This window comes from Podarcis filfolensis (genome assembly GCF_964270895.1).
Source record: "Podarcis filfolensis genome assembly, chromosome: 13".
Classification (NCBI taxonomy): Eukaryota; Metazoa; Chordata; class Lepidosauria; order Squamata; family Lacertidae; genus Podarcis; species Podarcis filfolensis.
In genome coordinates, this window is record NC_139615.1 from 32,012,966 (window position 1) to 32,029,471 (window position 16,506).

The 16,506-nt window shown below is 46.6% G+C and overlaps 1 protein-coding gene across 2 annotated transcripts; it reads left to right on the forward strand.

Moving 5' to 3' along the window:
- Nucleotides 1–330: 330 nt before the first annotated feature.
- SP2 (Sp2 transcription factor) lies at nucleotides 331–16,505 on the forward strand. Of its 2 annotated transcripts, none has more exons than XM_083583029.1 (7): nucleotides 331–456; nucleotides 5,724–5,800; nucleotides 8,029–9,003; nucleotides 10,083–10,398; nucleotides 12,052–12,226; nucleotides 12,535–12,728; nucleotides 13,959–16,505. In XM_083583029.1, the coding sequence occupies exons 2-7, from the start codon at nucleotides 5,738–5,740 to the stop codon at nucleotides 14,057–14,059; spliced, it is 1,824 nt and encodes a 607-aa protein (XP_083439155.1). In that variant the 5' UTR covers nucleotides 331–456; nucleotides 5,724–5,737; the 3' UTR covers nucleotides 14,060–16,505. The 2 variants fall into 2 exon arrangements, with proteins under 2 accessions (XP_083439155.1, XP_083439156.1); XM_083583030.1 differs by lacking the exon at nucleotides 331–456 and adding an exon at nucleotides 684–1,412.
- The last annotated feature ends 1 nt before the right edge of the window (nucleotide 16,506 follows it).

Below are 16,506 nucleotides of genomic sequence, written 5' to 3' on the forward strand. Positions count from 1 at the left end.
AAAGCCCACCCCTCCTTGATTAAGGCCTCTGTGTGGATGTGTTTCTCTTCTCTCTTCTTCCTCGCGGGTCCTTTGCCTGTCAATCAATCAAGGATAAGCGCAACACTGCCCTCAGCCCCAATTGGCGATTGGGCTAGTCAATTCGTGATTTCACGCCTGCGATTGGGCTCTGAAATGACGTCCGTCCTTGTCAAAGCCGCTCTTTCCCATTGGGTGAGCCCGACGCAGCAGGGGAAGGACAGCGATTGGCCAGACGCCGTGCCGATCGGGACGGAGGCAGCTACGCAGGCGGACCACCCGCGCTCTGATTGGTCAAACGGCGTAGGGACCGCGCAGGGATTGGTCGCTCGACAGCGGAGTGGGCGGGCCTCATAGGGCGGTGCCCGGGTTGCTGAGGAGGAGGAAGATGGCGCCGTGAGGGGGGTCCCAGCCGCTGCCGCCTCTTTTTTCTATCCGGTGAGTGAGCCCAGCGGGGCGGGCCCGGGGTCGTGAAGAAGTGGGAGGAGAAACCAAGGGATGGGAACGCGGGGGCGTGCGGAGGAAGAGGAGGGGTCTGTGCAGTGGGAGGGGGGCCTTCGAGGGAGGGGGCCGAGCGCGCGAGCGGGACTGAAGCAACTGGGACCGGAAGGGGGCGGGGCTAAGACGAGAGCCCGCCTCCTCGGGGGACCCATAAGAGAGAGGGGGGAATGCAAGGAGTGGGAGAGGGAGATGGGGCTTGGGGTCGTCGACTGGTTCCTGGGGTCAGAGGGCATGTGGGGAGTGGGAGCAGAGGGGGTTTGTTTGCTTTCCCCCTGGGCTCGGACTTTTAATAGCAACCTGATATCAAGCAGGTGAAGCTGTCTGCAGGTCCTCTGCTTTCATGTTAGCAAAAAAGGTGCCTGTCTCTTGATCAGCTTCTGTATGTTAGGCTGCTCTTGAAGGTACATGAGTGGTAGTGGTGGTAGGTTTACTAGCCTTAACAATGGACAGAAAAGGGGGCCACAGCCAAGGGTATTTAGAAGGTGTGCAGGAGATGGGCAGGGACTGAGCAGGGGGCAGAAGAAGATAAGCACTGGATGCAAAGGTAGCTAGCAAGGGAAAGAGGAGCAGGGCAGGGATAAGTGGTTCAAAGGCAGGCATTGAACTGGGGGGACAAAGTGTACAGGAAGACACGTGGTTATTGGGTGTAAGTGATGGGGGGTCCTCATACCAAGGGGAAAATAGGTGGGTGAATTGAGTTGGGAGGCATTGGATAGTCATGTAGTAGAAAACAGAATTTGAATGTGACGAAGGAAGTGCAGCAACCAGTGGAAAGGTGCAAAGATAATTTGGTGGCATGGAGAAGGATGGGTTCCATATGTTTGGAAGGGCCTAGGTTGTGCATTCGAAAGAAGGAGGTTGATGGCTGTTAAGTCAAGTAGCACAAGTAAAAGGTAGGTATGAGAGGGTGCTTGAGGGTTGATGTGTTGGTGGCTGACTACTGGGTGCACGTATGGGCATGTGGTTATAGCATACAGGGGTATAGTGTACAGGAGAAAGTGTGGGTGGCCCAAGAGCAAGAGAGAACTTGTGGTCATGGATCCAGGAAGGTATGGAGAGAGGTGGGAATGACATACACGTGGGACAGTCAGTGGTTATAAGAGGGTGGGCACATACTTAAATAATAGTGGGGAAGCAACAGGCATAAACCAGCATAGATTAGAAAGTCCATTGATGTTTTTGAATAAAAGATTGTATTTTTTATTTGTTGTGAGAATTATAATGTGTCTTTTTCAAAACAACAGCGCAGCTTTAAATGAAACGAATTCTAACATAAGCAACCATTTTAAAGTCTACACTAACTTCTAATGCCATACATTACTTAGGACCCAGGAATCTGCTGGACCATCTTCTCCCATAGCAACCCACAAGTCCATTATGATTGTCACTGGAGACCTTTATTCTGGTGCTCCTCTCTATCTAAAGTGTGGTGGGTGATGACTGGAGAGAGCCTTTTCCATGGTGTTTCCTGACTTTTGGAGCATTCTCCCAAAGGAGGGCTCCTCCTGCCCTGGAGACTTGATTAGGCACCAGGCAAAGGTGTTGGTTTCCCCAGACTTTTAAGAACTGCTGATTTAAGCATTTTTAATTTAGAACCGTTAGATTTTGCTGTTTATTTGAACGAGCAATTGCTGCTATATGATTTATTTATTTATTACTAGATGTGGTGTTTCTTACTGTTGGTCACCAGTCATCGCCATAAATGCAAGATGTACATTATATAGATAAAGTAATACATTATAAAATAGAATCCATGGATTGTATCCAGTGCTAGTCAGACTAAGGTAAAGGTAAAGGGACCCCTGACCATTCGGTCCACTCGTGGCCGACTCTGGGGTTGCGGCACTCATCTCGCTCTATTGGCCAAGGGAGCCGGTGTACAGCTTCCAGGTCATGTGGCCAGCACGACTAAGCCGCTTCTGGCGAACCAGAGTAGCACACGAAACGCTGTTTACCTTCCCGCCGGAGCGGTGCCTATTTATCTACTTGCACTTTGACGTGCTTTCAAACTGCTAGGTTGGCAGGAGCAGGGACCGAGCAACGGGAGCTCACCCCGTCGCGGGGATTCGAACCGCCGACCTTCTGATCGGCAAGTCCTAGGCTCTGTGGTTTAACCCACAGTGCCACCCGCGGCTAGTCAGACTAGAGCCACTGAAATGAATGGACATGACTAATTATTATTTTCAATGGGTTTACTCGAAGTAGAATTTAGTTGGATACAATCCCATGATACACTCAGACATGCTAAATTATAGAGGCCCCTAGGTATACTGAAGGTATGCCTTCTCCCTTTCCCCCCCGGTCCCATATATAGTATCTATCCTCACTGTTCATTTTTTATTTAGTCAGTTGAGACACATAAAAAGTACACTGTAATAAATTGGTTAGTCTCTATGATGCTATAGGACTTGTGTTTGATACAGAACTACCCATTTGGAATTTGTCCCTATTGAATTCACTGGGACTTGCTTCTGTGCCACCACAGTTAGGATCCCCCTCCCCAACCACTTTAGACTAAGCATTCCCAGATCCTCAATCCTTTCCTTGTGCCTTTTTAGAGTCCCTTTCTCACTCTTGTGTCTGCTGGCACAACATTCTCTAAAATTGTACTCCTTGCTGTGTGATGTGGGATGGTGCAAGGAGAATCTTGAGGATCCTACCAATTGAAATAAGTGGTTTTATGGGTCTCTGGTAACTGGGTGTGTTTTTTTAAAGAGTCTGAGCACTAGTTACTATGTACAAATACGGATTTCACACACTTGTTAGTTATTCTAATGGAATGAGGGAAACCATCTCAAAGAACTGTCATTTCCCACCCACCCGCAATATAAGTGCTATATGCAGTATACACACTAGACTTTCCGGGGGATGCCAGTCTTTCCTCTGGAGGAGCTCAAAATTAGCTATTGAATATTTGGGGGTATCTCCCATAAGCATGGACCCCTTCTGCACTTAGGAAGTGGATTCAGTGGTGACTTGGCTAGTTCAAATTTTTTATTGCTTTTTCTGTCTGAAAGTGGGAGGGGGGCATCCAGATCTTTGTGGCACTCAAAGAGGAGCTTTTTACATCTGCTGACCCGTGCTATTTCCATAGCCTAGTCAGAACAAAGAGTAAAAGAGGACTGTTGCCATGATCTTGCATTGAAATATAATGTTGTGTGCCCTATTTCAGTCCATCAAACACTTTTTTGTGTTTGTTCTCCACTAACTTCAGTGATTTCTTAGGCTCTGACTTGGGCTTGGTAGCTTTTGCTCATAGGTAAGTAGCAGACATGTTAATCCTGGCCATGTATCATTTAAATCAGAATTCAGGTTGAAATCCTAACCTCACTTGCCTGGAAGTAAGCCCCATTGAATTCAGTAGGACTTCTGAATAGGCATGGTTAAGATTACACTTTCATCACCACCGTCATGCTTTCCTATATAAAAATCTGTTCACTTTCACTCAGTATGATGCAAACAAAATCCCACCTCCCCACCAGCAAGACTCGCAATATACTTTCCTAAGCAGCTGCTAGCTACTCATAGCCCCACATGGTGCAAACTAAACAGCAGAAGTTTAAAGCAGGCAAGTGAGCAACTACCTCCTGCAGAAAAAAGAAGGGGATGTGGTTATTTTAACCATGCACTGGGAGTCTAGTCCATGTCAGCTTGCTCTGCTCTTGTTTATTTGTGTTTGAGACTAGGGTGGATGCTGCTTTATCCATGGCTACCATGCCAGTTGGCAGAGGTGCCAACTTGAATAAAATATTGTGGGGGGCCCAGGTAAGCCCCATCCCACATAACTGATCACATGACACAGTGCACACACCCCATTTGAATGGAAATGTCCATCAACTTTGTGGGGGCCTGGCCCCCTCAAATATATTATTGTGGGGGCCAAAGCACCCATGGACCTAGGAGTTGGCTCCTATGCCAATTGGAAACCATATCAAGACTTCAGGGGTCAGCAAACTTTTTCAGCAGGGGGCCGGTCCACTGTCCCTCAGACCTTGGGGGGGGGGAGGCGGACTATATTTTGGAAAAACATAAAAATGAACGAATTCCTATGCCCCACAAATAACCCAGAGATACATTTTAAATAAAAGGACACATTCTGCTCGTGTAAAAACACGCTGATTCCTCGATTGTACGCGGGCCGGATTGAGAAGGCGATTGGGCCGGATCCGTCCCCTGGGCCTTAGATTGCCTACCCATGATTTAGAGGAAGTCATTACACCAAGGGTAGGGAACCTAAGCCCCTACAAATGTTGCTGGACTACAACTCCCATCATCCTTCACTATCAAATCATGCTGCTTGAGGCAGGCAGGACTTGGAATCCCAACAATATATGGAGGACCACCAATTGCCCACCTATGCTTTACGTGGACTCTTTGATGTGGGATCCAGTCCTAGAGACAGCTGCAAAGACACAAGTTAGGGTACATGTAAAGGGACCTTAGTTAGTACTCTCCACTGAGCAAGCATTGGCCAATATGGCTGAATGCTTTTTTTTTTTACCGGGAGAGACTTGCTTAGCTATCTGGGAAGTGAATTGCTGCCCATTTTTTCTACCCGCATGCATTTGAATGTGAGAAAACTATTAGCTTTCCACAGGTCTTGGGCAAATTGGTGTTTCTCAGCCTAACCTACATGACAAGATTGTTGTGAGTGTACATGAGATAAGAAATATGAAGCACCTAGTTCAGACTGCCTCTAGTCGCCTGTGGTGATTAGTATGTTCCATTAGATGAGGATAAGAGTGGTGAACTTCATTTGTACTGCCAAGCCTCATTTTCCTGGTTCTCAGCAGCAGGCAGCCCTGGGATGATGGATATGCCTTGAGAGTAGAATGGGCTGGATGGGCAGGATACAAATTTGTTAAATAAATCAAGAACACGGTTCTCCAGATTTAGGCTATGGATAACATTTTTTTCTTGGGACTTCTTTCGCACATTTTATTCCATCATGGAACCCAACGCTGCATATGGGTTGGTTCCCAGGAGGTCTCCCACCCAGACACAGACCAGATCTGGGCAGACCCTGCTTAGCTTCTGCAAGGTAGCGCATTTGTGTGCCTTCAGACCATACCTTAGACCTGTGATCAAGAGATTTAAATATGCTTTAAAAAATGAAAATAATCCTAAGGCTCTCTGATTTTTGTGGATATTGTCATTGTGGGTGCAGGCCTCAGTAAACAGTTAGACATCTTTCCTTCTTGCAGATACAGAGGACAGCATGGCTGCCACTGCTGCTGTCAGTCCCAGCGAATACTTGCAACCTGCTGCTTCTACAGCTCAGGTAGGTCTGTAAAATGTTTGTGGCTTAGTGGTGTCACTGCATGAGGAGACAATGAATGCTGGTTCCAGTTACAGGATAGCAATGCTTGTGTGGTAGGGTCCTGGGCTGTAAGTAAAGAAAGCATTGACTGATCAGCTTTTGTAGAACTGAAGCTCAAAGGCAGATGATTCACTCTGCAAAGAAAGCCTAGCTGACAGTCAAGTCCTCCCAGGTTTCCTTGATCTTGCATGTTCAAAAAAGCATGTGGGATATTACTGCTTCAGAATTCAGGTGGCAAATGCTATGTTTTAATGCTCTCCCATGTGAAAGTGGTTTCTGTGTAGAAAACATGTCAGAGAAAAGGCCATGTCAGAATGCTCTCCTCTTTGTAGAAGCAGGAATTCCCCCACCTCCTGCCATTCTGAAGTGGTACAGTCCCAATTTGGCTATTCCATGTTTTCCTTTCTAAATGTGTAATTGGTCCCAATACATGTTTAATGCATACCCACCCTTTAGGTTGGGTCGGATGCCCTATATAAATATTCCTTGGGTCAAGTAAGCACCATTCCTGAACATTTGGTTGATGAGCTATTAACTAACTGAGGCGCTTTCCCCAAAGCCTTTGCTCCTGACAACCCTTTCTTTCCCAGATGATAGCTTCTGCTTTAGCAAAAAAATGAGGCAGAGAAAGGTATTTGCATTCTGTACGTCTCCTGGCCCTGATCAAAGAAACGAGAGGGCATGTACACCACAGGGATTCAGAATCCTATGTGAAAGAGCCCAGAACCACCCACTCAAAACACACAAAGGAGGTGGCCTGAAAAAAGCGTGCGCTGCTGTGATTTGCTGTAGAAGTTAGAAAGGCCTTTTAAACTTGGAACTATTTTTTTAAGTGTTTTTTGTTTTTGGTTTTTTTACAAACCCAAGTTTAAGAAGTCTTTCTAGCAGCTGTGGCAATGGCACAGGCATGGCTCTGAGAGAGAGGGCAAGCTTCTGGCAGCTGCCGTGATTACTCCTTGTGGGGTGCTACCGATCATACAGATCCATCATTGCCATGTGGCTTTTCTCCACTGTTAGCAGTGGCCTGGAGGAGACCTCATGCCACTTTCTAACCCATGTGGCAAACAGGAGTACCAACTTGAATAAAATATTGAGGGGGCAAGTAAGGCCCGCCCCAAATAATTAATCACAAGACACAACACACGTGCACACACCATTGCATGGCAATGCCCATCAACTGGGGGGGGCAGCCCCATCAAATATTTTATGGGGGACACTGAAGGGACCTTGACCCTTAGGAGTTGGCTCCTATGGTGGCAAGCTACTGTATAAGTACAACTGGGGGGGGGGCATCTGCCATGTAATTTCAGTTTCGGGTGACTTCTTTCTTGCTTGACGTTTGTGTAAAGTTGGCCTGAGAGAAGCATTTTAGGTGCAGAATGAACAGGAGCATAGATACTCTCTTTGAAGCACAGTTAATGTTCTGATTCCAGCCCTCTTCCTTTGTGTGAATGTTTCAGGAATCTCTTTTGTTTCCTCGCCATCATCAAAGAGCATCTCTGTTTGCACTATAGGAAGCAGAGGTCTCTGAAAACTCCAGAATATCCCCTGACCTGACCTGTTTTCATGTGCTCTCTTGGCGACGGAGAGAAATCAACATTTATATGCTCTTGTTCTTCAAACGTGTGTGAGAGCAGTATTGAGGCCATTGCTCCTCAAAAACCCCACAAAAGCTTCTGGTGTTATTCATATACAGCAGGAAATGAAAACTTTGTTCTTTTTTTGGAAACGTTATAATGAGGAGCAAGGCATGGCTATATCTTAGCTTCCATTTGGGCCTCATGGAGCTTTAATGGAAAGCAGAGGACAGGAAAATGCCTGTAGTCAATTTATCTGCAATCAAGAAACAGGGGAAGTCTGTCTACAATGTGGAGATGACACTGACTTAACTTTATAGGACTGTTGGATTTTGAGACCATGTAGGTGGAGCACCTTAGGCACTCAGGAGTGCAGTATATTGTTATTCTTAGAAACTACACTAGATTGTTGAAGTCAAATTCAGTGGTGAGATCTTCTTATTTGAGAATGTGATACTGTGCACCCTTAGAACAAAGCCCCATATCTTAGTTGTGGGAATTAAGATACTGCCCATACATTGGGCTTCCTTCCTTTCCAGCTACGCTATGCTGGTTCTGAAACCACCTGTTTGTTGCCAGCCTACCTGTAACACAACTCTTCTGTTCCTGTAGGATTCTCAGCCATCTCCACTAGCCCTGCTTGCAGCCACATGTAGCAAAATCGGTCCTCCAGCTGTAGAAGCAGCAGTTGCCTCTCCTGCCCCTCCTCAGCCTGCTCCTCGGAAACTGGTGCCCATCAAGCCTGCTCCCCTCCCGCTGAGCTCCAGCAAGAACAGCATTGGGATTTTGTCATCCAAAGGGAACCTCTTCCAAATCCAGGGGTCTCAGCTCGGGACATCCTATCCCGGCGGGCAATTGGTGTTCACTATCCAGAACCCAACTGTGATCAACAAAGGGGCCCGCTCACCTGCCAACATCCAGTACCAGGCGGTTCCGCAGATCCAGACGACATCAGGGCAGACCATTCAAGTACAGCAGAACTTGGGCAACCAGATACAGATTATTCCCAGTACCATCACCCCTTCTTCCTCTTCCTCGTCAGCATCCTCTTCCTCCTCCTCAACTCATAAGCCTGTGCCAATCAAACCTGCGCCCGCTCATAAGACCCCACCAACAGCTGTCCATAACGCAAGCAACGTGGTCAAGTTAACTGGCACTGGTGGCAACGTCACTCTTACCCTGCCAGTGAGCAACCTGGTGAGTGCCGGGGACACCAGTGCTCAAACTCAGATCGTCCCAGACAGCCCCTCCAAACCGAGCAAAAAGGCCCGGAAGAAGGTGGTGTCCTCACCCCAGGCAGCTGCGATGGCTGTGACAGAGCAAGTGGAGACGGTCTTGATAGAAACGACGGCCGACAACATCATCCAAGCAGGGAACAACCTGTTGATTGTGCAGAGCCCGGGATCTGGGCAGCCAGCGATGGTCCAACAGGTGCAAGTGGTCCAACCCAAACAGGAGCAGCAGGTGGTTCAGATTCCACAGCAGGCTCTGCGCGTGGTCCAGGCAGCCTCGGCCACTCTTCCAACCGTTCCTCAGAAATCTCCGCAGAACTTCCAGATCCAGACAACTGAGCCAATTCCCACTCAGGTATTTGGGAGTTTCAGTTGCTGGTCAAGAATGCCTGGAATTATGGGGCGGAATTGGGGCTGGGGTGGGAGGAATTCCAGTCTTCTAAGCATAGTAAAGTACATACCCAATGGATTATTTGCTCATTTGAGTGTGTCTGTATGCATGTGCACACACATGCGTATAAAATTTAGGGAGTCCATTTTCTCAACCAAAATATAAAAAATGCTAAGGTTATGTGCAAATTATTTAACAAGCAGTCTGATCCAGTAATTTTCAGTCGTTGTGAAAATTATATTTCTATAGTGGGGCCTGCAGTGCTTGGAGGTAATTGCTGTCCTCCACCCCCCAACATCCCCAGACATGGGTACTAAGCTCTGGTTCCCCCACCTCACCTCAGTAGCTTTATTTGGATCTAGATCTGTTGGTTATTTTTTCACTTCTAAACTGCCCCATCTCTAGAGTTCCTGACAACATGAAAATAAAATGTCTACTGTCACCAAACCTCTTAAATCACATTTAATTTGTTTTGATTTATTTTATTTTACTTATTTATAGAATTTCTTCTTCCGGCACCCAGTGTGGCTTACAAATAATTAATATATATATTTTTACAAAGCATCCCAAACATTTTTTTGTTGCAACCAGGAGACCAAGAAAATTAGTGAGGGTTGCATTTCTGTCGTGCCATTTAGCATGTTAAACCTTTTAGTAGTAGTAGTGGTAGCTTTGGAGCCAGACTTGTTGTTCAGGATTTTTAAAAAATTAAGTTATCTGGCGATATTAATGTCTATATTGCAATAAAGTGAAATAACTACATTTTTATTTAAATTGCCAAAAGTGGAATGGTGACAAGTGTATAAGAGAGTACGCTTGGCATAAGGAATTATCACAGTGATAGGGATAAGGTATAATATAGGGAGGTGGGGAGCCCATGTTCATTATGATCAAGGTATCTACATTAATTCAAGGATAGAAAATGTGTCTGTATTAAGAAAGTGTTATATAATCTAAAATAAAGCTATAAAAGGGTAATGGGAGACCACCAAAATGGGAAGCTGCAGACTGCACGCTTTTTCCTTTTTGTGTCATTTGTTTAGGTCTATTTCAAGACGCCTTCCGGTGAGCTGCAGACAGTGCTTCTGCAGGAAGCCCCAGGTGTAACTGTGGCACCTTCTTCCACTGCCTCCTCCGCCACTTCCTGCAGCAGTCCTGCACCCCGCACCTCCCAGACAGGAGGAAGTACCAAAAAGACAGGGGCTCGCAAAGAGCGCGCCCTGCCAAAGATCGCCCCTGCCGGAGGCATCATCAGTCTCAATGCTGCTCAGCTTGCTGCTGCTGCTCAGGCAATGCAGACCATCAGCATCAATGGGGTGCAAGTTCAAGGCGTTCCTGTCACCATCACCAACACAGGAGGTAGTGTATGTGATATGTAATGATCCTGCGATGAGCAGCATATCCAGATGGATATAGCTTTCCTGGAGGGATATGTGTTGTGTGTTTTTTTTTTTAAAGGTTTGGGACAACACCAGGGAAACATGGAGAGAAACGGCATAGAGACAAGGGAGACTAGGACAGCCATAGAACAAAACCGAATTTAAGTGGAATTAATTTCTGAGTACACTTGCTTTACGATTGGGCTGCCTAAAGGATGTCTCTCTTGTTCCCTGCAAATCTTGTTACACATAGTTTACGGCACATATAAAAGTTGATATGGTAGGCAATGAAACCTTTACTGCTTGAGGTCCCTGTTTCAAGCTGCTTTTCATAATTATCTTCCTGGGTAGGAGGTGCAAGCTTGGGATTGTATTGACCTACTTTACCCGGAATGAGGACAAGTTGCCAAATGGATGCAGGAGAATGGCTACTTCTGATGGCCAAAGCAGCCCCAAAATATAGTGGCAGACAAAATATAGTGGCAGACTTTGGGAGAGGGTTCTCACCCGCAAATTATCTGGCTGATTTACAAATACCTAAGTACAGACACTCCTTTACCCTGGCCAGATTTAACGTTCTGCCCTCTGCCCTGCTGCTAGGCAGATATGAGGGCAAACCATATGAGTCACGTGTTTGCCCATGTGGCTCATCGGAAGTGGAAACAAGTCTGCATGTATTGCTGCACTGTAGTTACTACGAGGATCTACGCCTGACCTTTATTGCCCCAGTTCTACAAAAGCTTAAAAATGAACCAGAACTCCAACGTATGAGAGCCTTGGTAGAAGATAAGGTTCCTGAAATTACGATCAATGTTGCCAAATTCTGTGTAGCCGCTATTAGGCGCAGGAAACAAGAGCTTTCCAATGCCAATATGCAGGCGAAGGCAAATACTTAATTTTATTTATGCTGTCTAATTTTAAATTGCTGTTATGGCCTAATCTGTATTGAAATTGTCCTTTGTTTTTTCCGGTGTTATGCTTTGCTGACTAGCTGTACGAGTTAATCTGGTCTGTGACCGTTTAATAAAATTTGATTTGATTTGATTTGATTTGATTTGATTTATAGTGGCAGTGCTGTTATGCTCAAGAGTGCCAGAGGATCTTCTGGCTTTTGTAAGGCATCCTTATGCTATCTCAACTGCATGCGTGGTGTGTCCTTGCACATACAGCTATAACAGCACTACAGCACCCTTTCTGCTTTTGTACACTTGCTGACTGGGGAAATAAGGAGTCAGGCAACACTTATTACTTCTGCTTCTCTGAGACCGAAAAGGTTATGAGAGGCTTGGTTCATAATACGGCAAGATGTCAGAGGAAGCAGTGGGATGTGGGGAGCAGGTAGGGCTGTGAAGGAGAACTCCAGCGAGAACTAAAACCAGGGGCGATAGAGCTGATAAGGCCGGGGAGAACCTTGGTGCCTGGTCCCAGGCAGAAACGAAATCCTGGCATTCAGAACCCTGGATAGTTCTTCAAGCCCAGTGCTGTACTGACATGTAGAAAGGCAAGGGAGAAAAGTTTCAGTGAGGGGTCTGTGATATCCTGGCCTAATTTTCTATGGAGCTTTAGTGGAGTAACTGTACCTCCCCCACTGAATCTGGGCATATCTAAGCTTCATCCATCCCTTTTCCTGCAGGCCAGCAACAGCTGACGGTGCAAAACGTCTCTGGCAACAACCTGACCATCAGCGGACTGAGCCCCACCCAGATTCAGCTGCAGATGGAGCAAGCACTCCTGGGGGACCTGCAGCCCGGGGAGAAGAGACGGCGGATGGCTTGCACTTGCCCCAATTGCAAGGATGGGGAAAAGAGGTAAGGGAAGAAGCCCCTAGGCCTCTCAACAAATTACTGCTCTGGCAACAAATACTTCCGTTTCTGCGTTAGGATTTGGGTGGCAGCAACAGAGTAGAGATTATTTCCAGAGGAGCAGCTGGGTTACTACTTGGTACCAGTTAGCAGTGTTGCTGCTACTTAAGGAGCAGTGTTGCTGCTCCTTGGAGAGCTAGTAATCTGATCTGTGAGGTTTCACCAGGGCACTCTGCTTTGAAGTCAAGTGTTCCCAGGTCTTTGCACACAAGTTAGACCACGCACGGTTTCTCACCCCTTTTATTTCCCTCCAGGCTGGGGGATCAGGGGAAGAAGAGGCACATCTGCCACGTGCCTGAATGTGGCAAGACCTTCCGCAAGACCTCCCTGCTCCGGGCCCATGTGCGCCTGCACACAGGGGAGCGCCCTTTCGTCTGCAACTGGGTCTTTTGCGGGAAGCGATTCACGCGAAGTGACGAGCTACAGCGGCATGCCCGGACGCATACAGGTGGGTCGTCTCCTCTCTGCTTCTCTCTCCCACCTGCACCCCTGCTCTTTGAGTCGTATAACACTAATGGATAGGAAAAGCATTTTATAAATCCTAATTACTCTGGCATCTTCTCTGAGTCATCTGTATGACAACCATGTAAGGCAAGCATGGCCAAACTTAGCCCTCCAGATGTTTTGGGACTACAACTCCCATCACCCCTGACCCACTGGTCCTGTTAGCTAGGGATGATGGGAGTTGTAGTCCCAAAACAGCTGGAGGGCCAAGTTTGGCCATGCCTGATGTAAGGCAAGCCTATGAGGCTGCTGTCGTTTCAGATGGAGAGCTAAGGCTTGAGAGACGGTGGCCTAGCTCCTGCTTTGACGGTGAGCCTGTCTTTGGGCTATACTATTGCAAGGTGTGGGGTTGCTCACATGATTAAATGCTTCCTCATACAGAAATTAATTCCTCCGTATAGAAAATCAGGTCTAATGGAGAAGTATTCTAGTCTAGCTTTCCCCAAACCCACTTGTTTTCTGTGGGCTGGAACTTTATATGGAAAAGTGTTGAGTTATATGTTTCCCCACCCGCAGGCTGGAGTGGTGTAGCTCAGAGATGAGAGTTTACTACCTTGGAAAGGACTATGCTAGATTCTTGCTTGAGGCCATCCAATGAGAGACTCCTGGGCTCACAGGTCATAGTTATAACTACCCTATGCCAATTCTTCTCTAAAGCAACTGCCTCTGCGCTCACCCAAGCCTTAAACATGTTGCTGTTCAAGCATAGCTGCTGGCACCATAACTATTGCTCAGCTACAGTGGCCGTATGGTGGCTGCTACAAGTGTGGTGGAGATCCCTGTTAGCCATGCTGGTTGGAGCTGAGGGGAGATGGAGTCCCGCAAGGAGAACCACAGGCTCCCCAGAACCCTAATGTAAATATCTGTTATACGCTTTGCTTAAAGAAGGCACCCCAAACAGCAGGCTGAGACTCCTGTATGCTCCCTGTAGCATGCAGGACATGCGGAAGGTGATAAGCCATTCTTGTTATGAATGTCTGTATATGTGGTTTTCATTTACTTATAAAAGCTAAGGCTTCATTCATTTTTCTGAAACCCTTTAAAAAATCCGTCCATCCAAGACAAGTGCCTAGCACCACATCTTGTGTCAGCAAATCCCACCAGTTAATTTACATGTTTGTGTGAACTTGTATTGCGCATGCCGACGTCGCTCTCGTTTCCTTCCTTTCGGCAGGCGACAAGCGTTTTGAGTGTGCCCAGTGCCAAAAGCGCTTCATTAGAAGCGACCACCTGACAAAGCACTATAAAACTCACCTGGTCACCAAGAACTTGTAGGGCTGGGTGCAATCGGAAAAGGAAAGGGAGCAGTGTGGGTGCCGGCGACCCTTTGCCATGAAGGATGGTCTCTGCGAAAGGACAGCGACATGCCCAAGCAACCCTCCTGACTGGGACAACATCTGCACAAAGAAGGGAGTAACAGCCGCTGTTCTTTCCATCGGATGACCTCCGCCTCCTTGCACACTCTGTCAGAACCTCTTGGAAGGTGCATCAGACGCTGTGGTTTCAGTCTGGGATGAAGGAGAAACAACGTCGCTTCCAAGCGAATTGGCTAAAAATCAGCACAAAGCCCAGTAGCGGGCAGGGAAAGGGTGGGGGTGGGGGAGGAGTTAGCAAGGCAAAGTGCATCCACCCAGTGGCCTGAGGAGCCCACCAAGCGAATGCCCTGCTCCGCCGCACCAAAGGGCCTCTTTGTGTGTTTGATAGTAGCACCAGCGAAACTATACCCCACTTGTAATCTTGATTCCCTCTTCCCGCCCACCTCTATGTGCTTGTGAAGCTTTTGAATGGTGGGCAGGGAAGCCGCCCAAAATGGGACTCTCTCTGCACCCCCAGCACATTCCTACTTTATATTTAAAATTATAAATATCTATAAATATATATCTATATCTATATTAAAAAAACAAAACCTCCTTAGGAAGCCCCCCTGTTTTTTCTACGGAGAAGGTTGCCTTATATTTTCCTCCAAATTATGTATTGTGAGTTGTTGGTTTTTTTTTATTTAATGATTCCTCCTTTTTTAAAAGAAAGTCTCACTCCAAGGAAAGATGCAGGCACAGTCCCAAGCCCCTGTGCTAAGGCAAGAGCTCTGCACCCAGGCCTGTGAACTAGGGGAGTGGGGTGCTCTTGTGTGTACACACGGAGCTTTCTATGGTGTGCAAGCAGCAGCACTTTGCTCAGGAGAGTGGAGAAAGTCTTATGTGTGAACGGGATCCCTTGTTTGTTTGTAGCAGAACGGATGGATCAGAGCCATGTGCCCTGATGCAGACAGCCACGAGGGCAGCAGAAATCTGCTCTTAACACATGCGAGGCACTTGGCAAACCCTGTGGTGTATAGCATGCAGTTCAGCACTGAACGAAAGATGCAGCTCCATGTGTGGAAACAGATTGTTTTTAATGCATTGGAGTGATGGGCTGCAACCCAGTGGGAGGTTGCAGACTGCCGAGCCCTAATGAAGTGAGCTAATTATTTGTGTGCCGAAATGCAAGCATTGTTTTTCCAGAACTGAAGGTTGTTCTCTCTCCTCTCTCCCTCCCACTCACCTTATGTTCCATCATATTTCTTTCCAGAAAACTAGTGTTTCCTCCCGCTTTTTTTTTCTAAAACAAAGTCCGATACAGCCCCTTTTGTGTATTATAGTGTATATTGTATCATAGACTATATATTGCGTTATGTGTTTCCTACATGTTTCAGAAGCATACGGCTTGTTATTTTTGAGCTTTTAAATTAAAAAAAAATCCACTTTATTTTTTAGTTGTAACGGCTTGAAGTATGTTTTTCTTTAAGTGGCAATTCATTGCTGTTGTTTTTAATCAATGCTATGAAATTTGGCTGGCCAGTGTGACGCCAGAAGGGGAGGAGTCGGGGGGGGGGAGAGAAATCACGTTTCTTGATAAATCCAATTGTTGGAAGCAAATCCAGCCACAGTTTGGGAACAAAGGATCGTTTTGCTTTGCTGCATTTTAAAGAATGAAAGAGCAAGCACATTTAGGTGGCTTGTTGAGGTATAAAGAGATTCTAGAGCGGTGCTTTGAGACTATATGCAAGTGATCGCAAGGGCACCTCCAGAATTTGTTGTCAGTTTAGTTTACAATGCAAAAGCAAAGCTTAGTTGGCCAGGATGTACATTTTGAATTTAAGTTTTCTCTCTTTCCTACCATCCCTTTGTGTACAGCATTAACAACATTCACAGGTACGCTTTATTAATTTCATGTATTGATATGGCCTGTGGCTGGTGTATACGTTCCACAGGAACACACAGTGCTGATGTATTCAAAATGTTGAGCATGTTGTTGTTGGACTTTGCACACAGTAGCGGCAGGGTAAGTCATCATGGGACTCCCATTTCAGGCTATCCCCTGCCTATAAAACAAGCCTTAGACTGCAGGGCAGGCAAGGCAAACTTGCTTATACTTTGTGAATTCTTTCAGAGACTCAAGCCAGCAGGAAGTTCTCTGGCAGCATCTCACTGAAATGAACAGAAGGTATATTTCAGTGGGGCTTGTACAGAAGAACTTCCCAATGGATTGTATGCTCTGGTTAGCTGACAGGAAGCCAACTAATCTTCCAGTGTGTGGGCTCAGAATATACATAATTCTTCCCACCAATCTCCGTCCTGTTGCCCTCAAAGTCTTGCACTTCGAGGCCTTTCCACCAACTTGGGAAAACAACCGTTTTGAGAGGTAGGCAGGAAAGAGAAATAAATGAACCCATGCTGTTACAC

Coding starts and splice junctions, on each gene's coding strand:
- SP2 (XM_083583029.1), top strand. CDS start 5,738: ATGGCTGCCACTGCTGCTGTCAGTCCCAGCGAATACTTGCAACCTGCT. Junction 5,801..8,028: donor CTGCTGCTTCTACAGCTCAG/GTAGGTCTGTAA, acceptor CTGTTCCTGTAG/GATTCTCAGCCATCTCCACT. Junction 12,729..13,958: donor GCATGCCCGGACGCATACAG/GTGGGTCGTCTC, acceptor TCCTTTCGGCAG/GCGACAAGCGTTTTGAGTGT.